The 24,700-nt window shown below is 37.2% G+C and overlaps 1 protein-coding gene across 8 annotated transcripts in view; it reads right to left on the minus strand.

Moving 5' to 3' along the window:
* Window positions 1–17,140: 17,140 nt before the first annotated feature.
* The window catches only part of LOC129744261 (uncharacterized), a 42,234-nt gene continuing 34,674 nt past the window's right edge, over window positions 17,141–24,700 (minus strand). For all 8 annotated transcript variants that reach the window (XM_055736699.1, XM_055736697.1, XM_055736695.1 and 5 more), the window contains one exon: window positions 17,141–17,779. In XM_055736699.1, coding sequence (XP_055592674.1) covers window positions 17,746–17,779 — 34 coding nt within the window. In that variant the 3' untranslated portion in view covers window positions 17,141–17,745. The remainder of the gene's footprint in view (window positions 17,780–24,700) is intronic.

The following is a 24,700-nucleotide window of genomic DNA, read 5'->3' on the forward strand; positions in this document are numbered from 1 at the left end:
AAAGTGGTTTAAATGAGCATTTACTAGAGACTTAGAGTATCAGCAGCGGTCAGGTGTCTTTTTTTTTTTTTGTAAATTCTTTATTTGAAACGGCTCATACCTTTAGGCTTTAAGGAGCCAAACTCGTTTTGTTTGATAACAATTGTGTGCTTATATCTAGATCACTTTTAAAGAAAAAAGAAGATAGATAGGGAAATATGAAAATAAGAAGAAATTATAGACGAAGATCAATAGCTTTTAGGAAAAGATATATTTCGAACATGTAGTCCAAGTCTCTCACACCCAGCACATCTCTCACTGGAACATAGGGTGGTTTTCCTCGGGCCCGAAGGGAGTCTATCAAATTCGTTCTAGCGACAAGATGGACCTCGCACGACCAAACAATATGCTCGATGTCATGGTAACCTTGGCCGCAACTACACAAATTGCTGCTAGCAATATTCAAACGATAGAGTACCGCGTCTAAGGAATAATGATTGGACATGAGACGGGAAAATATACGAATAAAATCTCGACTCAGGTCCAATCTATTAAACCAGGGTTTGAGGCTTACCTTTGGGATAATCGAGTGGAGCCATCGACCCAACTCATCCTCGTCCCATTTGCGCTGCCAGTTGACAAGAGAGTTCCTTCGAACTATGAAGTAAAATTCGTTGAAGACGATTTCACGGTGATATGTGTCGCCTTCCATCGCCCCCACCTTTGCCAGAGAGTCCGCCCTCTCATTACCCAATATCGAGCAATGTGAGGGGACCCAAACGAAGGTGATGGCAAAGCAACGTCTTGATAAAGCACTCAGAGTTTCCCGTATCTTCCCGAGGAAATACGGTGAGTGCTTTCCTGGTCTTATTGAACGGATTGCTTCAACAGAACTGAGGCTGTCCGTTATAATATAGTAGTGTCCTACTGGCCTTGAAACGACGCTGTCCAACGCCCAGTAAATGGCTCCTAATTCTGCGATGTATACCGAGCATGGTGGATGGAGGTTATATGAGGCAGTAGCTATTTCGTTAAAAACTCCAAATCCCGTTGATTCCTCTATAAGCGACCCATCTGTAAAGTACATTTTGTCAGCATCGACGTGTCTATATTTAGCATCGAAAATTCTTGGAATCAGAAGTGGACGATGTGAATCAGGGATTCCACGAATTTCTTGCTGCATAGACAAATCAAACTGGACAGAAGAGTTGTCGTAGTCTGGGATGTAAACACGAGTTGGAGAATATGAAGAAGGATTAACCTGCATGGACATGAAGACATGGTATATAGACATAAATCTGGTTTGAAGATTTTGCTCAAGAAGCCTTTCAAAATTTGCGGTCACCAATGGGTTCATGACCTCACACCTGATGAGGAACCGGAGTGATAACAAATTGAATCGATCTTTTAGTGGGAGTATGCCTGCCAAAACTTCAAGACTCATATTATGCGTAGAAGGCATACAGCCCAAAGCGATGCGGAGACAACGATATTGGATACGCTCGAGTTTGATGAGATGAGTTTTAGCAGCTGACTGGAAACAGAAGCTACCATATTCCATAACTGAGAGAATTGTTGTTTGATACAATTTTAAAAGATCTTCTGGGTGAGCTCCCCACCAAGTGCCAGTGATTGATCGGAGAAAATTGATTCTTTGTTGGCATTTTCCTTTCAGATACTCAATGTGGGCTCTCCAGGTACATTTGGAATCAAACCAAACCCCAAGATACTTAAAACACCTCGATTGAGTGATCGTTCTGCCTAGGAGATGAAGCTTAGGTTGAGCAGGTCTACGCTTCTTAGAGAAAACAACCATCTCCGTTTTCTGTGGAGAAAACTCAATCCCAAGCCCCAAAGCCCAGGTTGACAATCTGTCTAAAGTATCTTGTAAAGGTCTGTGCAGATGAGACTCAGTAGATCCTGTGACAGACACTACGCCGTCATCTGCAAGTTGTCTTAGTGTGCAACCTTCGGAGATACAACTGTCGATGTCACTTACGTAAAAATTGTACAAAAGAGGACTCAAACATGAACCTTGCGGGAGGCCCATGTAAGAGGTCCTTCTAATTGAAATATCTCCGTGAGCAAAGTTCAGATGTTTCTCACAAAGCAAGCTGTATAAGATGTTGTTCAATAGGGGAGGCAGACCCCGGGAGTGCAACTTGTCAGACAAAACCTCTATTGAGACTGCATCAAAAGCTCCCTTTATGTCTAGAAACACTGAAGCCATTTGCTCACGTTTTGCGTACGCCATTTGTATCTCTGAAGACAGCAAAGCAAGACAATCGTTTGTCCCTTTGCCCCTTCGAAACCCAAATTGAGTATCTGAAAGAAGACCATTTGTTTCCACCCATTTATCCAATCGGAACAAAATCATTTTCTCCATCAATTTCCGAATGCAAGACAACATCGCTATTGGACGGTAAGAATTAAAATCGGAAGCTGGTTTCCCAGGCTTTTGGATGGCAATAACTCTCACTTGTCTCCAATCTTCGGGAACAATGTTATGCTCCAAGAATTGATTAAATAAATTCAACAAGCGAAATTTGGCGGCATCCGGAAGGTTTTTCAACAAGTTAAATTTGATTTTATCAACTCCCGGAGCTGAATTGTTACAAGAGAGGAGAGCAAGTGAGAGTTCCATCATTGAAAAGCTGGAATCCAGATCGCATCTGTTCGGAGACACACTTCGGATGATTTTTTGCACTGGTGTGGAATCTGGACAGATTTTCCGTGCGAAATTGAAAATCCATTTATGCGAATGTTCTTCACTTTCGTTCGTGTGAGAACGATTACGCATGCTGCGTGCCACATTCCACAAAGTGCTTAAGGATGTTTCCCGCGACAAACCTCCCACAAAATTACGCCAATGCGCACGTTTTTTCCCCTTGATCAAGTTTTTAAATTGCTGCTCAAGAGAAAAATACGCGTTGAAGTTATCCAGGGTTCCGTGTTTCCGAAAAACTTTAAAAGCGTTCGATTTGTCCACGTAAAGTTTAGTACACTGACTGTCCCACCATGGATTGGGAGGCCTTCGGCGAACAGATGGATCTGGGATGGGTTTCGTTTGAGATTTAATTGCACTATCATGGATCAAGCAAGCAAGGAAGGTATATTCCTCCAACGGAGGTAACACTTCCACAGAATGGATGGCTGAAACAATTGCGTCCGAGTACTTTTTCCAGTCGATGTGTCTTGTGAGGTCATATACCATATTTGTTGAATTTGAAGCGTTAACCCCATTGGTGATTGTAATTTTGATAGGCAGGTGATCACTACCATTGGGATCAGGGATTACCTTCCACTGGCAATCCAATGATAGTGAATTTGAGCAGAGTGAGAGGTCAATTGCACTTTGTCTAGCAGGAGGTTTAGGTACCCGTGTTTTATCACCCGTGTTCAAAACTGTTAAATTGAAACTGTCGCAAATGTCATAGATAAGAGTAGAACGACTATCGTCAGTTTGCTCCCCCCACACAGTCCCATGTGAATTAAAGTCACCCAGGATCAACCTTGGTTCAGGTAGCACTGAGCACAGGTCCTCTAGGTGGCTTTGGTTCACTGCAACTCTCTGAGGCCAGTATAAACTGACAACACATAAGTCCTTACCCCTTATAGTTGTATGACAAGCAACAGCTTCAATTCCTCCTGACAAAGGGAGGTGGATTCTATAGAAAGAGTGGCGCTTATTGATCCCTAAAAGCACCCCTCCATAAGAATCATTGCGATCCAAACGAATGATGTTAAATTCGTGGAATGAGATGTTTGATTGAGAAGAAAGCCATGTTTCAGAAAGGGCAAAAATATCGCAACTAGTTTCATGAAGAAGAAATTTGAACGGATCCAGTTTAGGGATTAGGCTACGACAATTCCACTGTAACACAGTGATATCTCCGACCTCTCGGCTTAAATTAGCCATCGAGAGAGATAAACGCTGAAAGAAGGGGCCAAGTTTGCATCAATTGCTTCAAAAATGTCTTTACTACAGGGAGCATAGAGGTAACAATACTCCTGATCCATTCCGAGACGTTGAAAAAAGTAAATACCCCATTTAAAATGTCGGACAATTTAAAAATTCCAGATTGTGATGTTGATTCTGGCGAAATAACGTTAGGAATGAAAGACTTAGCAGTTTCCGCAATGTTTGGAGTATTCTGAGATGTCATATTCATACGGAATCCAGGAGGGACTTGTTTTTCTTTCACTATAGGTGTCGGTTTTTGCTTAATACCAATTGAGGGACTAAATGTTGGGATTTTTGCTGGAATTTTGGGGGTCTTCGGTGCTGGTTTTGATCGTTTTCGCGAGTTGGCTACAAAGATGACCGGGTGTTCTTCGTCGGTAGAATCTGATTCTACATTGTCTACAACTGACAGCGCAGTAAAAATGTTACTTGAATGAGGTTGGATCGGAGGCGCCGCGCTTTTCAAAATGGCGGCATAAGACCGTTTTGAGCGTTCCTTCAAAGAGCGCTTTTGGCTATCCCAGCGACTCTTATATGCCTCGCACGAGGAGATTTCATGGGGTGAGCCCCCGCAATAGACACATTTCTGCTCTATTGCTGAGCACGCTCCAGCCCCATGATTCTCCCCGCATTTGGGACACCGTGGCTTGTTACAGCAGTGCGACGCAGTGTGTCCCAACTTATTGCAATTCTTGCAATCCATGGGGCGAGGAACAAAGAGTCGCACAGGCAGCCTCAAAATTCCGTCAATCAAGACGTAATGAGGGAGGGCGGTTCCCGCAAAGGTCACACGAAATGAGCCTGAAGGTGAGTACCCTTTGACTCCATTTACGACGGTGGCAGTTCTGAGTTGGCGGCAATCCAAGATTTCGACCGAAGCCGAACCGAGGCTCTTAAACTTACCAACGCCGTTGGATTTCACGTAATCTGCCTTCAAACTCATTTCTGTAATCACGCCCTCGATCTCTACGTCTCGAGACGGAATGTACACGTGGTACTCTAAGTTTATAAAATTGCTGACAGCGATTTCATTTGCGGCTTTCCGGTTGGCCACTTCAACTCGCAATTTGTTTGGTCGCACCTTTTTAATGCAGGTTACGGAGGACCACCTTGCCAGATCTCTTGTGATCTGAACCACATTCAACTGCTTTCCATTCTTTTTGGGCCGGATGAAAACCACCCAAGGACCAGTGAAAGTTGGGCTCTCTGTGTAAACTCGGAGTCGGGATGCTTTACTTTCAACTGAGGATGACTCAGAATTATCATCCATTGGAGAATGAAAATCATTAGAAGGACCCGCAACAACCGAATCCTCTAAATGCTCCTCATCCTCATAGACGCTATCTTCGTCATCCTCAGTTGAGGGGATCAACCCCCCGCCTTCGCTCATATTTCTTCACACGAACACGAATGTCCAATGTTAAAATATGAACGAAGCAAACAATGGTCGAAATAAAGATAAATAGATAGTAAAAGAAAAAGTGAAAAAGAATGAAAAAAGAACTTACAATTTTTTCAAGCACTTCTTAGTAAGCTAATTTTCTTGAGTGTTTTTTCTTGGTACACAACCACGTGTTCTTCTGTTGATCGCAGCTGGCCCTGGCGATGACGACAGCAATGATGTTTTTTTTTCCTCGGTTGATTGATGATGGTTCGATTCACCGGGAGAGAATGACCAATCGGATTCAGACTCGTGCAATGTTTCCGTTATCCGATTACGGCTATTATTACCGGATCTATCGGACAACCGCCCACACAGTAATCAAACCTGGATTGGGAGGAAACAATTTGCACTCCTCTGCTGATGGTCCTGGTGCTGATGGTGACGGCAAGGCAACCTGATTTTCCAGCCAGATTTGGGGATTGCGCACCAGCGCTGCCGGGGGAAACACAGCTTGTCACTTCCGTTGCTGAATGGATTCGGCAATTGACGACCGAATGATGCAGGATAACTGCTTGTGGAAACTTTAAACTTTTTTTTTCACTTCTGCGTGTATAAAGCACCGATATGTAGCGAAACGAAAATACATCCGCACTTGCCAAGCGACTGGGATGGAATGCGGTCAGGTGTCAAAGCTATAATAACACTCCATTTTGACACTTCGACGGCGCACCGCAAGGTTTCAAACCAGGTGTTATTTTGCTCCTGGGTGTTAAAAAAGCGAGCCAGGAGTCAAATATGAATACCGACCAGCTCCTGATTTGACAGGTGCTAAAGTGTCTAGGGAAAATTTAGAAGAGAAAATAGCAACAAACAACAACAACACCTATCGATGCGTCACCAGTGGCAAAAATGGAAACCAGTTTAGCACTTACCGGTGCGCAAATAAGCTGCTAAAGCTAAAATAAGACCGAAAATGTGTCCCGGATTAACACCTGGGATAGCACCTACCGGTACTGGTGCTCTTAACGTGTATCTGAATAACATTAAATTGCCAATAAAATTATCAAACGGCAAAAAAAAACATTTTTATCTAACTTTGTTTTTCTATGCAAATGTATTAATTGCGCTACAAGTTTAATGATTTTTTTTTTAAATTTTGATCCTATTTAGGCTACCTAAGCTACTTATGGATTTAGATTTAGATTTATTTATTTCGTACAACAATAGTGGGGTTTTGAGAGGGTGTTCCCAGCGAGCAAATAGATGCTCTTTTAAAGGAACACATTGTTGTTGATGTTATTTAATTAGTTTTACATAATTTGAGCTAATAGTAGAAAGATTTGTGCAGCAAATTTTTAACTCGATTTATGCTTAAGTGAAGTTGTGGTAGCGGCGGTATGTTGAGGCGATGGTGTGGTGAGGCGGTGGTATGTTGAGACGGTGGTATGATGAGGCGGTGGGGTGGTGAGGCGGTGGTGGTCTAGGCGGAGAGGTGATAGATAAGAAGAAATATACAGATGTGTTGCTTGCAGGCTGAGGTCAGTTGAATTTTGAAGCGATGGATTGACAAGGTTTGCTTCAAATTTTCTGGAAGTCCGTTGTACACCGTGCTGCCGAAGTAGCTCAACTTCCTTTTGCCAAATTCGGTATTGACTCTATGTAGCTGGATGAGATTGGCCTGTCGCGATGTACGTTCCGATGCCACCCGTTGCAGCACGGTATTGTGGTGTGTTTCTGGGCACGTCAGTATTCTATGTATGAACGTTATGCTCTGGAACTCCCGAAGTCCACGAATGGGTAGAACTGAATCCTCGATGTCGTTGTATAGCAATACTGATGGGTACAGGTAGGGCCTCCTATGGACAGCTTTCAACGCTCGATTCTGCATGCATTAAAGTTCTCTCAGATGACTTCTGGCTGCGTTTCCCCACAGCGAGACCAGGTATTGCAGCCTCGAATGGAAGAGGGCAAAGTACAGCTTCTTCAACCACGAAGGACGAGACTTTCCAGAGAGCACCGCAAACTGGAGCTAACTTTTTTTTAGTTGCTCAATGTGTGCACTCCATGTTAGGTTTTCGTCCAGTACTAATCCCAGATATTTGAAGTCCTTGACACGATGGATTTCAGTGTTCGTGATGCTTATACATGGCAATTCAGGAATCGGTCGACGTCCGGAGTTGAACAACATGTACATATGTTGTTTTTGTTGTGTTCAGAGAAAGCAGATTGCAGTTGAGATACTCGTTTAGGAGTAACAGGTCACTATTCATCCAGTGGGCTATTTGTATGGGATCGGGGCTGCTGTAGAAGATCAGGGTGTCGTCGACAAAAAGGCGAGGTGTTCCATGGAGTTGTAATTTTGAGAGGTCATTTATGAACACCAGAAACATAAGACCGCCTAGGTTGCTTCCTTGCGGAACCCCAATGGTAAGCATTTTGTTGCTGCTGTTAGTGCCACACCAAGAAACAAATTGTTGACGGTTTGAGAGGTAGTTTTCCAGCAGATGTAGGGCAAGTCCCCGTATCCCGTTTATTTCTAGTTTTTTTTAGCAGTAGCTCATGATTGATGGTGTCGAACGCTTTCTTGAGGTCTAGAAAAAGTGCACCAGAGTAGCGTCGGTTGTCGAGATCACAGTAAACCTCTTCCAAAAGTTCTCCGGTCGCGGTGAGTGTGGCGCATCCTTTCCTAAACCCGTACTGTCTGTTGGTTAATAGGTTTTGAGCTGCTAGGAAGTTCGTTAGTCTATTTGAAATCAGCTGTTCCAGTATTTTGTTCATCGTAGACAGGGTTGAGAAAGGCCGGTAGTTGGATGGGTTGGATTTGTCACCTGACTTGAAGATCGGCGTGACTCGTGCTATCTTGAAAGATTTCGGATAAGCTACAGTCTCTATGACTTCGTTAAAGACATCCTTGAGGATCTGTGCGAAGGCTAGATGATGGATTTTTATTGTGAAAGCTGGTATATTGTCTCGCCATGGCGCCTTATTTGTGTTGAGATTGTTGATCAACACGACAATTTCCTCTACGGTTGCTGGCCTCATGAATAACGATGAAAAGCGAGATCTTAACGTACCAAATTTACAAATGTCCTTGTCGCTAATCAACTCCGAGGCCAAGTTGTGTCCGATGTTGCAGAAAAAATCGTTAAGGCAGTCCGCTGCTTGCAAGGGATCATTTATGGTTCTTCCGTCTACCAATAGGGAGGTGTTGTTTGGGATTTCTACCTAAGATTTCGTTTAGGACTTTCCAAGACTTTTTCGGAGTAGCAGTCTGCAAAAGTTTGAAGTAATAATATTTTTTGCACTGTCTCTTTTTTTCGTTGAGTTTCTTGGAGGCCAGTAGGTCTCTTAACCGTTGATCTGTGGGGTTTCGCCTACTTGCTTTTAGCAACTTATCCTTGGTTGACATAAGTTGCCAAACATCTACGGACATCCAGGGACAATGCGCCTTCACCTTGGCTTCAATGGTTATCGTTCTGGTGGCTCTGTTTTTTATTTCGTTGTATTTTTCAATAATATACATTATTTTTCCGTTGGCATCCGTCACTGGAGGAATACTTAGGAGGGCAATTCCTAGTTCCGTTATCAATTGATGCTGATTAATTATTTGTTTGTTGAGTGTTTGGATGGAACGTGGCTGGTTGAAAAACAGTGTGGTGATAACTTCTGAGTGATCACTTGCATCGGTAGGAATTGTTTCGTTTGTGACCGACGAAAGGAGACTTTCCGAACAAACTACGTGGTCTAGGATGTTTCCACTCGATGGGCGTGTTATAACGTTGTTTGTTACGAACATATTACACGACTCAAGGATACGTAAATATTCTCCGGTCATGTTGTTATCGGATATATTTACTGCAACATTTGTGTCTCCCAGTAATATTTTGTTTTCACACTTTTTTGGATTGGTGTTGCTATCACTAAGATAAGCTTCCAATTTTTCTAAGAAATCCATAAAACTATACGATGGTGGACGATATACGGCATGCAATTCAATTTTTCTACCATTTGTGTGTATTTTCAGTTGAATATAGTGAAATCCTTCGTCGGATTCAATCTTCTCAAGTTCGCATTTTTTGTCGAGGCGGTCATAGACTGCTAAACCCCCATGTGAGGTATCACGACAAGAAAAATAAATTTTGAAGATTTCTTAGTCTCCACTTTTTACCCAAGTCTCGCTTATTACTACAACATCAACTTGGCTATGGTAACGATCAAGGAAATGTTTTAGGATGTCGAACTTTTCTGAATTGTTCATGCCGCGGATGTTCCATTGAAGTAATTTAAGACCACCTTTCTTACTTAAGTTATTTTTATTGCTAAAACAATCATTCTGGCTTTGATATGGTATATTTATAATATTGGGTGTGAATATAATTATTTGATTATATTTGATATTTGATTTACTGAAGCTTAGGAGTTGTTAGCGACGCTTGGCTGGAGGTTCGGTGACCGAGGAGGACAGTAAAGAGGAATCCGACATCGAGAAGGCCATAGTTCTTTTAGAGCTCGGTTGCAGTAACTTCTGGAGATCGTTCAAGTCTCTAATTTTCTGGATCTTGGAGACTTGCCGTTTTTTTATTAAGATGACTCTCGGATCTTGTTCACAATCCAGATGGAAATCAACTTTTCATATTTAAACCAAAAATTCCAGTCATTAGGATAGTAAAATTTAATAAAGATTTTCTTAAGAGAATTTGAATTAAAATTTAAAATATTTAAAGAATTTCTTTTAGAAATTGTATAAATGTAATATAGATTTCTCAACCTTATTGGAAAAAAAGGTTCGCCGTTCTTAGCTGTATACTGTTTCACGCATTTAGCCAAATTTAATAATATATTTTAAAATACTGACTTCGAATATCTATATTTTAATTTTCACCGTTAATGAAGACAATAGTTGTTCAGATACTAGTCCTGAATAAAATGAGCCCGATCAACCTTTATTATGGCTAACATGCTTCGAGACTCGAGACCAATCTCTTTTGGTTTTCTTTCGAGATAAATCTTGTATGGCATTCGTCAATTTACGAAGAAAACAATCCTGCTTCCATAAAGGTGGATTTACAGTTCTTTCGAACGTGAAAATGGAAATACTTATATTTCTCAAAAACTCGACTATACTGCATTTCATGGCTGCGAAACTGGGTGGAATAGATGCGGAATGGTTGATAGAATATTTTTGAACTGATTTCCTTGTTCAAAACCCTTTAAAATTTGTTTTATTCCATTTCCCCCGATTTTCACTGCGGAATATTTTTCCGCGTTCACTGATGACGGAAAAAATTTTGCTCAATGAAAATTAGTTTCTAAATTGCAAGCACATTTATGAAACAATTAAAGGCTTAAAAATACTACGAGTTTGCAATAAAACGCATACGATAGTTTTTTTAAAAATTAAAACCCGCTTGGTAATCATTTATATGTACCTGTTGGAAGAGTTTCTCAACGAATAAATGTAAACGAGGACCATGAGAATGGCCGCAGAGTCTATTGAACTAAAAAACATAGATTCAGCTCTGTTTAAATGTGTGCTTCAGAAAAGGTATGGAAACAATAGGAAAATTCATGAAATTTTTCAAAATAATGTTTTTAAAAAGATCTGAAAAGCAGCATAATAAATGAACAAAAGTGAACCGATGCATTAAAATTCCATAAAAACTTTTCGATTATTTCATTTTATTAAAGTAATTTTGAAAACTTTTTTTTTGAAAATTTTCAATAAAGAACAAAAAAATGGCCATTTTTGAAGTTATTCATAACGTTTTTAAAATAAGTTTTTCATTATGAACAAATCACTAAAGCTCGTTACTCTTTGATCGATGAATACATTTTGAGGGTACTTAAATTTTTAAAATGTAAGTTTAAATTCATTGCAATCACATTGTTTCTTTATATTTTGTTTAGGACACTTGAACTAAAATTTGAACACCGGTTCGACTAGTACCGATCAATACATTGGTTGAATGATCTGTCATTTACCGATCGAAATCGTGCCGATATCTTTCATTGATCAAAGCAATTGCTTATTTTGAAGATTTGGACTGGTTTGACATTTCACTGCGCAATATTTTTTCGCTGTTGTGAGTTCGCGTTCACGTTCGCGTCCGAGTTCACAAGAACTGTAAACCGGGCTTAAGATGATAAAAATAATTGGAACGAAGCACTTTTTGCTACCAAGCATTTTTTTCAAACACACTAGTTTTTACGAATATTTTAAAATGTGAAATTAAATTTTCTTCACCATGCATTTCATAATTCACTTTTTCATATTATTTAAATTTCGCATGATGGTCGATTTTTAATTGGATTCTTGTCCTCTGACTTTGCTTCGAGTGTTGTATGGATTTTTCAGCATAGTCACACCCACACCTCCGTTTTCCCTTTCTCGAAACCTCCTTTTTACTACGCACCGCCTGGCGACTCCGGAAGTCCACAAAAATCCTCCTCATCGTCTAAATCGCTGTCCATCGTCCGTTTGACACTCCTTATTTGTACTTGTATGGTTGAACTAATAGACTTCTTCTCGACAGTCTTCAATTGATTTGCGACGAGCGTTTTAGGTTTTTCTTCCAATGGAATTTAAAAATACATTTGGTGAGATTCTTCTAACATATGAGGCCCTCAGAGCCAAAAGGGTTTCAATAATGCTCGATTTTGAGTTAATAATGCCAAATAATTCCTCATATTTCAAACTAAATTTGGCGACTTTTCAGATTTTTAGAATTTTACTTACGTACTTTAACATTTTAAAGAAAATGCAGATTTTCAAAAAAAATATATGGGAAATGGCAAAACACAGCAACTTAAAAGCGTGTGTTCTCGAAATTAGCATTAATGCACTTATACCACTCTGGCTCCAAGGGCCTCCTCAATCCATTTCTTAAATAATTTTATTTGTCATAAACGACAACATATCGACAACTATTCAATTTATAAACTTCAATATTTGGTACCGAAAAAGCACTGAAATTAAGTTATTTAGCTTACATGGTTACCCATTATTCAATTTCTGAAGAAAAAGAAATGAAAAAATATTTCATAAACTTAAAAGTTTTTCGTAGAACTAAAGTGATGTGTAAGCATAGAACTAAACTTCTATGAATTTTTAAGCTTAAAAATAGTTTTAAGACGTCCAAATCATGGTTAAAAAGTTAAAAGAAAGAATATAAAGCTAGACTGCCAGTTGAAGTTCTACGCTTCTGATGTACCTAGGGGCCGTTCAGATACCACGTGGACAGAAAAATGAGATTTTTGACCCCCTCCTCCCCCTCCGTGGACAAGCGTGGACATTTGGCAAACCCCTACCCCCCTCCCCGGATATCCACGTGGACAAATTTGAAAAAGTTTTTATTTTAAATACCTATAATTTGACAGTTAGAAAACATCTCTTTTTGCCTTTTTGTTATAGAAATGGCTGATTTTGTAAAACCGAATAAGAATTTCCTGATATGAAAAAAAATAATTTTTTTTAATTTCTTTATTATCATATTCACCACTTGCTTTCAAGTAGCTACTTATTGTTTAAACGTAAACTGGAAAGGTATGCCATTTAAGATTTTGATTTAAACATCTTAATATTCATTCACCTTTAGAAAATATTTTGAAAGTAAGTATGTCCACGTGGACATGACCCAAACCCCTACCCCCCTCTAAGTGGACAAGCGTGGACATTTCCATACCCCCCTCCCCCCCCCCTAACCTGTCTACGTGGTATGTGAACGGCCCCCTATTGGAAAACGGATTAGCCCAATTCCCACGGAGCGGCAAATTATAAAAATTCTACCTAAAATGGTACCTATTCCTTCTAGGAAAAGTTCTCAATTAAAAAAAAAACATTTTTTGAAGAGATTAATCACCGTAATTTATGTTTGTTACTTTAATTTATCGACCTTATCGGTAAAAAGTGATGTCCTTTTAGTAGGGACATCTTAAGATGATGAAATTTTATAGAAAACGCCTATAAATAGGCATTAATGGTGTTTGAAAATGAGATGAACAATTTTGATTTTTTTAAATTTTCAATGATAAGAATTTTGGATTGATTAGACTTTTAAGCACACAATTTATATATTTAAAACTAATTTTTACGCCAAACTGTTTGAACCTTCTGGTGGATCACTATCCGAGATTTCTTAACCCTTTCCTTCCCACGAGGTTTTTCACGTTTTAAAAATAGAAATATTGCTTTACAGCTGAAGTTCTAGAACAAAAGATGCATAATTTAAGCCTACTTTAATGATTCATTTGATAAATTTGGGTTTTGAGGTTGATCATATGTGCTCCATTGGGAAGATAACAACACTTCCCAACACTTGCAAATGAAAAACAGGAAATAATTGCAAAAAAACATGGAATTTCATCACTTCATTGATCACAAACTAAAACGATCCTATTTGATAAAAAAACTTCTTTGGTATACGCATTTCTCGAAAGTCTATTTATTGAAATATTTGACATTTTCATTTTTGCCTTGAACAATGGCCGCCATGACACTTTGCGCAAGGAAAACAAAACATGCCGTTTTTCGAGAATATCACGAACTTTTACAAATATTTCGAGACATGTCCTAGTCATTTAAGCAGATGAAATAACTATCCTGAAGCAATTTTTTTTGTTGACGAAATTATTTTCGTGAGTTTTGATAAGAAGCTTCACGAGAAGAAAAGTACGTTTTGTTCCCAGTGTATCAACAGTGATCCACTTTACTTACTCAAAAATTTATATGTTTTAGTTGAAATCTAAGTAAACCACCATTTGATTCTGCTTACATAAGCAACCTTCTTCACGTCAGTATTTTAATTTGAAGGAAATTATGAAAACTTATCAAGTTATCGAAAAACAAATGACGACTTGATTTAAATTCGAAAAAAATCCAACTTTTTTGCAGTTTTTGATCTGCCAAGCAAAACCTAGCGAACCGATTTTCTTCAAATTTTGTGCAATGTTTCTTCACTCATATCTACACATTTGGTGAAAAAATGGTGTTGATCCAACGCGCCCAGTTCAAACGCGAGCTGTGCAAAGTTGTGGATCACCTGTGCTACCATGGGAAGGAAAGGGTTAACCGCATCCGTATTCAGCGTTCCATTTTGGTTTGGCCACCCACGATCTCCGCCAGTCGCCGACACTCGCTGTGGGAGAGAGATAGAAAGACATTCATGCACTTTTTAGTTTTCGCATGATGTACAATCTTTTCGGAGTTTTTTTTTAATGTAAATTACTTACCTTATTAGCCAGAATAAGCTCAATAAAGTTTCCATCAGTGGAACCACGTGTTCTTTTTCTCAATCGCAGCCATTTTACATGTGTGAAATTTTTCAAAGATGATGATCATAAAAGCTATATTTCAACTAATGAACATCATATTTCGATTCAATGTAAGCTAAAACTCTAAATATAAAACTTATTTGAGTTATATAGTAGAAGATTTTTATGAGCTTATGTGTGAAGGACCATAAACAATAAATGTTGATTTTCTGCAGTATAGGGCTCGTTCTGCTGGATCATTTATGGCTGATAGACTCTGGCATTCAAGTTTAGCAGCTTTGTAATCACTTCTCGATTCCCAAAATTTGGCCTCTGTTTCACAAAGAAAACGGGATTCAAATTGCAATATTTAAAAAAATGCCAAAGATTTCTCGGTAACGAAATCTTTCATTGAGTTGTTGAAAGAAAATCTTTTAAGTCTCATAATATTTTTCCACTGCTCTTCTTCAGTAGATTCTGGACCATTTTTCGCTTCAAAACGGCATCATCTTGCTCATCAAAAATAGCCAGACAGAGCTTGAAAAAAACCATAAATGTTTTTTGAATTTTTTGGACGTTTTCAGGCTTAACTCTTCATTATCGTAGTTTCTGAGGTTGATTATAAATATAAGATCGTTAATCGGTGCACTAGTAGCAAGAGGAGCTCAATACCACTTTTTTTTAAGAAACTACATTCTGGACGAACTTTTCAAGTTTCAAAATATCCACTTGAAATTGTTCTCCAATCAAATACATTTTCAGGCCGTAAATTGCTCTAGCCATCTACCTTGCGTCATGTAAAGAGCATCTGGTCCTTTAAATTTAACTTCCTGTTCTTCATTTAGACAAATTAATGTTAGCTGAAGAAGTTCTATTCTAGATAATCTTCACGAGCGGATTTCTGAACCATTTTCACCATCTTTCATTTCATCTATTTAACGTTCTATCCATCTATAAAATTTCATAATCTTAAGATGTCCCTACTAAAAAGGACATTACATAGATTCTCGAAATTTTTCTTCGCTCCTTTCAAGTTTTTGCACTATTTTTTTCATAAAAATCGTTGCTTCAATGTTAGAGGGATTTCGGATTTTTAAAATTTGAAAACAACAGATTTGATGGTTTCATAAAGCGGTTTTTCGTGATGTATTTTATTAAACTTATAAAAAGCTCTCAAACAAAAAAACGTGTTCAACAGACTTTTGTACAATTTTAACTGTCATCAATTTGAATCCCCTTCTAACAGCTTCATAATAAATGAAATTCTCATTTAAATAACCATTTTTAAGTTTTTCTAACCACTTTTTGTCAAACGATAATTTTTTATGAAACGTGATGCATGTACCTTAAATGAGAAATTGTATATTAACTTCATTGCTACAGATACTAGAAATAGGTATAACAAAAAAAACACAGTTATGTCGACGGGCTTGACCAGAGAATAAAAATCATGCTGCTTCAGTTAAAAAATCATGCACATAAGTTCCGAGTATTGACTTGAATCTTTGTCTTTCGTATTAGCACAGAGAACAGACGTACAAGCTCGAACAAAAAATCTTTAAAAAAGTATGTAAAATTTCAAATGCTGACACCCAAAAAATACGTTGAAACTTGACTTAAAACCGTGCCATCTATTGCGCCGTTCAAAAGTTACAAATCAAATTTTCACAGTACTCTTTGGTGTATTTGGAGACATCTGGTGGTTAAGTCAAAAAGGAAAAATTGGTTAAAATGTTCGTTGGAAATTTTACACAAGTTTCGTGAAATAGCTTGTACGTCTGTTCTCTGTGGTATTAGGTAACTAATTTTTGAATACGATCGTCTGGAAGTGGCATTGCGGCAATTGAATCAACTAACTAAAAAAAGGGACGAATCGTGTGAGAAGTCGGTAGAACATAACTGCAATATGCGACAAGAACGAAATCCGAGAATTACTGCGAATTGTTGAAAAAGCTTTGGTTAATTATAAAATACCGTTTTTCAACATATAATCTCAATTTTAATGGTGGCGTTATCGTCATTTCAGAAGTTTAGGTAATTTCTTAATCTCAAAACAGTATTATGTAGTCGTATTTTAAAATGAACACAAAATGCGCACTGTTTGCATAATCTCAAAAATATTAGTTACCTCCAACAGGACTTGACGAAGATTAAACATTGGGATTCCAGTTGATGTTTCGATTATTATAGGGTTTGAAAATAAAAAGTTTTATTTCGTCAAAAACTCAAGAAAGCGACATAAGTTGGTTTTGTAAAATGGTGGAATCGACGGGCTAAGTTGAAAGCTGAACTTTGAACCGGTCTCAGTGTTCAAAACTTCTTAGAGATATTTTTATTTCGATTTTCCCTTATATGAAAAAATTCTCGCGGTGAAATTCGAGGGAATCGAATTTAAAACATTTTTAAAAAGTTTTAAACACTGAGACCGATTCAAAATTTATCTTTCAACTATTTCCCATCGATTTCGCCATGTTATAAAATCAACTTATGTCGCTTTTTTGAGTTATTGACGAAATTAGATTTTTTACCACGACCTTTAGATGTAGGTAGTCTTACTTTTTAAGAAAAAAAATCATAGTTTTTCGAACAATACTTTGATACTGCTCCAAAAGTTGGCTACAAAGAAGAGTTCCCTTCCATGCTTGGCTATAACAATGCAATACATTTTGTACCTCTGCCGGGGTTATATGTTCATGACGCTAGGATTCAGTAATACAATTTTGCTTAGCACTAATAACACGATAAAATAACACAACTTTTAACGGAAGTGGAACCAAAAAGAAAACATAAATCCACTAGTTTTTGTAGAGTATAAGCAGAGTTTACTTTCTAGATAGCGCTTTCATAGTTAAGATGCAACGTTTTCGAGCACATTGTTATTCATATTATTTGCTTATAAGAAAAATATATTTTATTCAACACTTTTTCATATTTAACAAACTATTTTGAGCTAATATTTGATTTAGCCTACATACAGCTGTTTTTTTTTTATATTGATCTGGTATTAATATGAATGCGAATGATGGAGGAGATAAATTGAATTTATTGATTACTTATTACTAGTAAAGATGAATATTTTTCGTTTCACTGTGCTCGACATCAAATTTATGAAATACTTAATTTTATCGTTACTGATTATAATATATTTGCCGGTATAACGCTGGTCTTATTAAAGTGCCTGGTGTGAGTCCTCATCTCGACAGCTGTTGAATAAACAAAAGGTGTACGAATGTTTTATGTTATTTTTATCAGTATGAGTTTATTTTGAAAAAATATAATAGCACTGCCACAAAACAGATGAATTGGCTATTGACTGTCGCACGCGTTGGGTAGGGTGGTCCAAAAGTAGGGGTATGTTCCAGAAACAAAACTATAGGCTGGAATCGTTCCTTGGCAATACATCAGCAGACTTTAAATCGTAATGAAGTCTTCCAAAAACCGTCCCTGATCATTTGGATAAAACTTGCTCAAAAAAAAAAGAATTTAAAAAAATATAATATTTCAAATATCCGGGCAATCAAACAAACTTAAAGTAGAAGTGAGGTTATTGCAGAGCAATCGTTAAAAGTAGAGTTTTGTTTCAAATGTCCGGGCAATCTAACAAGCTTTGAGTACAAGTGAGGTATCAGCAGAGTGTAGTGAAAGGTGTTCCTAAATACGCCTAGCGAGTTAAATGCGCTTAGGCCGTTTGAAAAAATGGCTGACAAGACAACATATGCATTTTGAGGGAGATACGTTTTGAACGTAAGGCATGAAAGAATTTTATGAATTTTCCAACTCAAAAAGATTCAAAAATTCATACAAGGTTTTGTTATCGTTTTATGTAATATTTTGACTTTTAAAAATTATACGAAAGAAGCTCAAAACAAAAACATGAGTGGTTTTTATTTTTTTTTTTAAATGAACTTAAAAAGTAATTTTAATTCAGTCACGGTAAAAGAAAAGTTCAGATACCGGTATTTCGATAGCAACTTACTATCTTCTCAAGTGAATCAATCGAAACCGCTCACTGAAGAAGATAGTAAGTTCCCAAGCAACCAAAAGTCTCATATATACTTAAACTCGTGCCTCCAAAGTTCGAATTTCGCTGAGCAAAGGTTCCAAAGGGAATTTTCCAAAGGGAATTGGTACCGAATTTTCTCGAATGTGAGCATGAAAGTTACAAAAGGTTCCTCAAATAGCCTTCTATGGACTTGAAGTTCCAAAAAGTTCCTCAAACAGCTTTTTTTGTGACATGTCAATCGCATCCACACAGTAAAAAGTTACAAATTAGGTCTCAAATAGACTTCTGTGAACTTCAAGTTCCAAGAAGTTTCTTAAATAGCCTTTTTGTGACATATCAATCGCACCCACACAGTATCAAAGTTACAAATTAGGTCTCAAATAGCCTTATGTGAACTTCAAGTTCCAAGATGGGAGGAATAAAGATGGATGCCGAGAAACTGGCAGCACCACATGGGCTGGTGGTGACCAAAGTAAGAGAAGAGGGGAGAATTAATTTTCGTTTTTGCTGATTAAACGTTTACTTGTGGGCTGAATAGAAGGCCGTAGAAATCTTGGGCTGAATAAAACGAACTTCAGCACATTGATTATGCTGATTAAGCTGTGTTCGACCTTTTACACGAGACTTTTGGTTGCTTCGGTTGCTTTCGAAATACCGGTATCAAAACTTTTCTTTTACCGTGATTGAATTAAAGGGAATCTTTCGACTTTAGATTGCTTTGATTCGGGTTAATGTACAAAATTAGGATTTTATGTCGTTAAAACTTCGAATCTAAGCTCTAATGAGCATCTTAACCCAGCTAACATGAAATCGTAATAGAAATGATAATCCACTGAAGGAGATTTCAACAAAAAAATTACTTCAATGTATAGAAAACAGATGTTAGCACATGTGTATACAGTTTTTGTACACATTCGATGGAATATTTGATTAAATCAGTATTCTTCTTAATAAGCGCATATATATATATATGGCCTACTTCTCCCCTAGAGCAGGCCATGAAAGTTCGAGCCTAACCAGGGCCGTAAAAAGAACCGCCGCATGAGGGGAGGGAATGGGGGGTTGGTCACCAATTTTTTAATATATTTCTTCTCTTTGCAGTTTTCATTACTTATTTTTAAGTTCTTTTACATAAACAGTTTTTCGTATTGAATAGGAACTTTTGAAAACACATCCTTATATATTCGAAATGGTAAGCTATAATTATATAAGGATTCCTTTAGTAAAAAAATAGATAACTTTAAATCTTTGAATTTGCTAAAAAAAATATGGGGAGTAGAGTTTATTTGATTTCAGCATAGCGGTTCTGATTCTGAATTCGATTCTTGCAAATTTATTCAAATTCTAGGTTTTAGTCTGAAATTTGGCTTTTAAAAAAACTGCAATATTAACAATACACAGAAAAAATGGAATTCCCTGCAATTTGTTTTGCAAGAAAATTACCAAAACCATTTTTCATTGAAGATCAATCAATTAGAATCATGGTAAAGATTAAAAAAAAACCTGTTTTTTTTAAAGATGCCAATCAAACTTAAATTCTACCTTAAATCTGTAACTTTCAGCTGAATTATATGTGGTATCTTGACGAGCGAGGTAAACTGCAAGAGTTTAGAGACAATAAATAGCGAGCGTACGTCGTGCGTAGAGAGAACTGGCAAGCGGTCCAGATGGAGATACCAGGATACCACATTGGCGATCCGCCAGATGCACTATCCCTCTCTAAGAAAGAGAAGTCTTGATTAGGTTTTCTGTGAGGGAGAGATAGTGCTAGAACTGGAGTGTGAGAGGCGTAGCGAGATGTGCATCGAAAGGTAGGAGAGGCGCTGCGAGAGGTTCGAGAAGCGTTGCGAGAGGGTTTGAGGCGCTGCTGCTGCGTGAAGCATTACTAGCGGTGCGAGGAGCGCTACGGAACGTGCTAGAGGTGTGAGAGGTGCCACGATGTGTGCGAAAGTTGTTTGTGCAAAGAGGTACGGTTAGCAAAATGTGTTTGCGTGCAAAGTGCAGCGGTCCTCATGTGCTGCTGTTAAAATTAATGAATAAATGGACACACTCATCAAGGTTAGGCCTAAGGGGGCATCCATCAATTACGTAACGCTCCTAGGGGGGAGAGAGTAAACTCGAGCGTAACGAATTGTGACATAGGGGAGGGGGGGGGAGGTATGCTCATCGTTATGTAACGATTTTTTCCTTAAAAATTTCAGTTTAATCGCAGCTTTTTTGATGACATGCAATGTTTGCAGAATGATAATCAAACTAAAATCCTCTTAAAATTTGTAAGCTTCAACATGATTGAAACTGGTTTGCAACCTTTCCTCTTTGAAGGTTCTGAGATAGGCGGTATTGAATATATGTGAAATAACCGTTGGAAAACCTAATATTATGTACATTTACCCCCAAGAACTCAATTTAACCTGAAGACGGAGATTCCACTATTTTTTCTCAATTGATTTAAAAAGCAATTTGGATTCTTCCAAAATGAAATATATTTTGCATGCTCCTTGAACAAAATAAAGTAAACATCAGTTGACAAGCAAAGAGCAGCTCGTAATCAATTTATTAGAGAGTTATCACAAATGAAAACTAAGGAGCGATTTGGATTAGGATTGTTCGATCTTCGGGAAAAGATCGATCTCCAAGATCGATTCAGAAGAACGGTTCTGGGATCGATCCATCTAAAAAATCGGAGCTTGAAGATCGATCTCCGATTAATCGATCTTTTCCAAATATGCAAAAAGACACAAAATTTCAATTTTTTACAATCCTTCTACATATGGAAGAAAAAAATTTCAAGTGCTTTTATGTAAAGTGCACCGGAGTAAGTTATGTAAAGTGCACCGGAGTAACACTAATCAACAAATCCAAAAATCTCGAAAACGCTTTGATATTTTTTAAGTAATCTACTGACAAGAAATATTCTAGAGATTATGAGAAATTATTTCAAGGTATTTTTATTAACATTTTTTGATGTTTATGAGAGATGTCAAACAAAATATGCAGAAAAAATCATGGAAATGTTTGTTAAAGTAATTTTTGGAAAATCGCTGTTATTGCTTAAGATTTGAAAACTCCAGTTAATTTTTTAATCTTAACCAATCGCAAACACCTTCCTGCACCCATTCACAAGGATTGGAAATAATTTACAAAATTGTATTGAAATGAATTAAAAATTTCTAAAATTATTTTTTAACTGATCATGAATGCTAAATGAAAAAAAAATTGCCTCGACCAAGAATCGAACTCGAGTTTTCTGATTATCTCTCCGACACCTTACCAATAGGTGAGTCGCTCATCGTACCCCGATTGATGGTGCTTATACTGCCCCTACAGTGACTGATTTTCAGATTTCGGCACAAAAATAAAAAATGCATTTTTAAACGTTTATAGGTATATACTTTTTTCAAGTTTCATTCAGTTAGGAAACTGACTTTTTTAGTGTCAATGATGTAACTCACTTATTGTAGCTGATTACTACGGTTAAATATGCGTCCTTCTTAAGGTGGCCATTATGCACTTTTTTCCCTAAATGAGAAAAAAAGATCGAAAGATCGAATCGAAAATAAACCGATCTAATCGATTTTTTCCTGGCCGAAGAATCGATCCAAAACATCGAAAATCGGAGTTTAAAAGATCGATCTTCTAAAGATCGATCAAGATCGACCAATCCTAATTTGGATACATATCAATTCCGTTTAGAAGAACGTTGAAAATTTGTTATTTTACTTTCGAAAATCAGTATTCAAAAACATGATAAGAGGGGGGGGGGGGAGTAATTACACTAGTTTACAAAATTTAAAAAAAATCGTGAACTTGATTAACTGACCAACATTTTTAATGTAAAATCGTGCGCTGAATCCGAAAATGAAATTCAAAAAAATCTCAGTAGAACCGTATTTGAGTTATGCTCCAAATATGAAATTCCGAAAAAAATAAAAAAGTTCTTGTACTTAGATTAAAATATCTCGGACGGCACAACAGTAATTTGAAATCCCTCTTTTGCATATTGAAGGTGAATAAGTTTTCTATCGATCATCTGAACACTGTTTTTGCGTTTGACCAACAGTATTGCTGATATTAGTGACTTTATGAAAAAAAAAATCTAAAAAAAGCATTTTTTTAGAGAAAATTTTGTTTCAACGAAAGTTTTAGACTGGATGGTAGCATTTAAAAAATCTGATTTTCTTTTGCGCTTGAATGTCAATTTAAAACAAAGATTTCAAGTGGTTATTTATCAAAATCGGTTGAAAATTGAAGAAGTTATGGCTACTTTACCATAACTGAAATTTTTGGAGTTTTTAATTATTTAACGAACCGCAGTACACTTATCATAGTATAGGAAGAATGAAACATGATAAATCTCACTCGCTCCAAGTCAAAATTATTTATTAGCTTACCAGAAGGTCACATGCCAAGTTTCAGGAAGATCTGACCATAGGAAGGGGTTGCTTAAGTCTCAAACGTGAATAAAATTTTGAGGTATTTTGCCCGGAAGGAACGAAAAATACTGGTTTTTCATCAATAACTTATTTCATCACTAGCTGATTGTTTTTTATGGTTGATTTTCTTAAAGCCTAAGTTGAGACAAATATTTCACCCGAAGACTGTAACTCGATTGGATTTGAAACAGAAAAGTTATTGCAGTTCAAAGGCCGCAAATTTTGTCCAACACGCAATGAGTACTTTTTACTCATTGTGATTATACGACAATTTTCGACCAAAATACAATCTTTGATCCGCAATAACTTTTCTGTTTCAAATCCAATCGAGTTACAGTCTTCGGGTGAAATATTTGTCTCAACTTAGGCTTTAAGAAAATCAACCATAAAAAAACAATCAGCTAGTGATGAAAGAAGTTATTGATGAAAAACCAGTATTTTTCGTTCCTTTCGGGCAAAATACCTCAAATTTTTATTCACGTTTGAGACTCAAGCAACCCCTCCCTATGGTCAGATCTTCCTGAAACTTGGCATGTGACCTTCTGGTAAGCTAATAAATAATTTTGACTTGGAGCGAGTGAGATTTATCATGTTTCATTCTTCCTATACTATGATAAGTGTACTGCGGTTCGTTAAATAATTAAAAACTCCAAAAATTTTAGTTATGGTAAAGTAGCCATAACTTCTTCAATTTTCAACCGATTTTGATAAATAACCACTTGAAATCTTTGTTTTAAATTGACATTTAAGCGCAAAAGAAAATCAGATTTTTTAAATGCTACCATCGAGTCTAAAACTTTCGTTGAAACAAAATTTTCTCTAAAAAAATGCTTTTTTTAGAATTTTTTTTCTCATAAAGTCACTAATATCAGCAATACTGTTGGTCAAACGCAAAAACAGTGTTCAGATGATCGATAGAAAACTTATTCACCTTCAATATGCAAAAGAGGAATTTCAAATTACTGTTGTGCCGTCCGAGATATTTCAATCTAAGTACAAGAACTTTTTTAATTTTTTCGAAATTTCATGTTTGGAGCATAACTCAAAAACGGTTCTACTGAGATTTTTTTTAATTTCATTTTCGGATTCAGCACCCGATTTCACATTAGAAATGACCTTCAGTTTACTGAGTTCAAAAATGCTGTAAACTAGTGTTATCAGCGTTACGTAATTTTCAGAGGGGGGGGGTACGTCGAAGCGTTACGCTTTGTGACATACGGGGGGGGGGGGAGGGGGTCAAAAAAGTGATTTTTTTGCGTTACGTAATTTATGGATGCCGCCTAAGGCAGTGGTGTTATTTGCAAGTCGGGTTTAGCCCAAGACGCAAATAAATGGAACGCACTAGTCCGAGTTAAGCTCAAGGAAGTGTTTAGTTTTGCAGTCGGATTTAGCCCAAGGCGCAAGAGAAAGGGAAAAAAGAAATTAACGCAAGAAAGATGATAAACGGAAAGAAGAAGAAAAGCAAGATTAAGTGAAGAAAGATGATGGGGAAAGAAAGAGAATGGAAAGATTAAAATAATGGAAAAAGAAAGAGAAAGAAAAAGGAACGAGAAAGATAATGTTAAGAGAAAGATAGTGGAATGGAAAAATAATCGAAAGAGATTATGGGAATAAAGGTCTGAGCCATTTCAAACAAAGAATAAAGTTGCAAAAAAAAGGTTATGAAAAGTAAGCGAAGATAGTGGTAG

Source organism: Uranotaenia lowii, chromosome 2 (assembly GCF_029784155.1).
Source record: "Uranotaenia lowii strain MFRU-FL chromosome 2, ASM2978415v1, whole genome shotgun sequence".
Lineage (NCBI taxonomy): Eukaryota > Metazoa > Arthropoda > Insecta > Diptera > Culicidae > Uranotaenia > Uranotaenia lowii.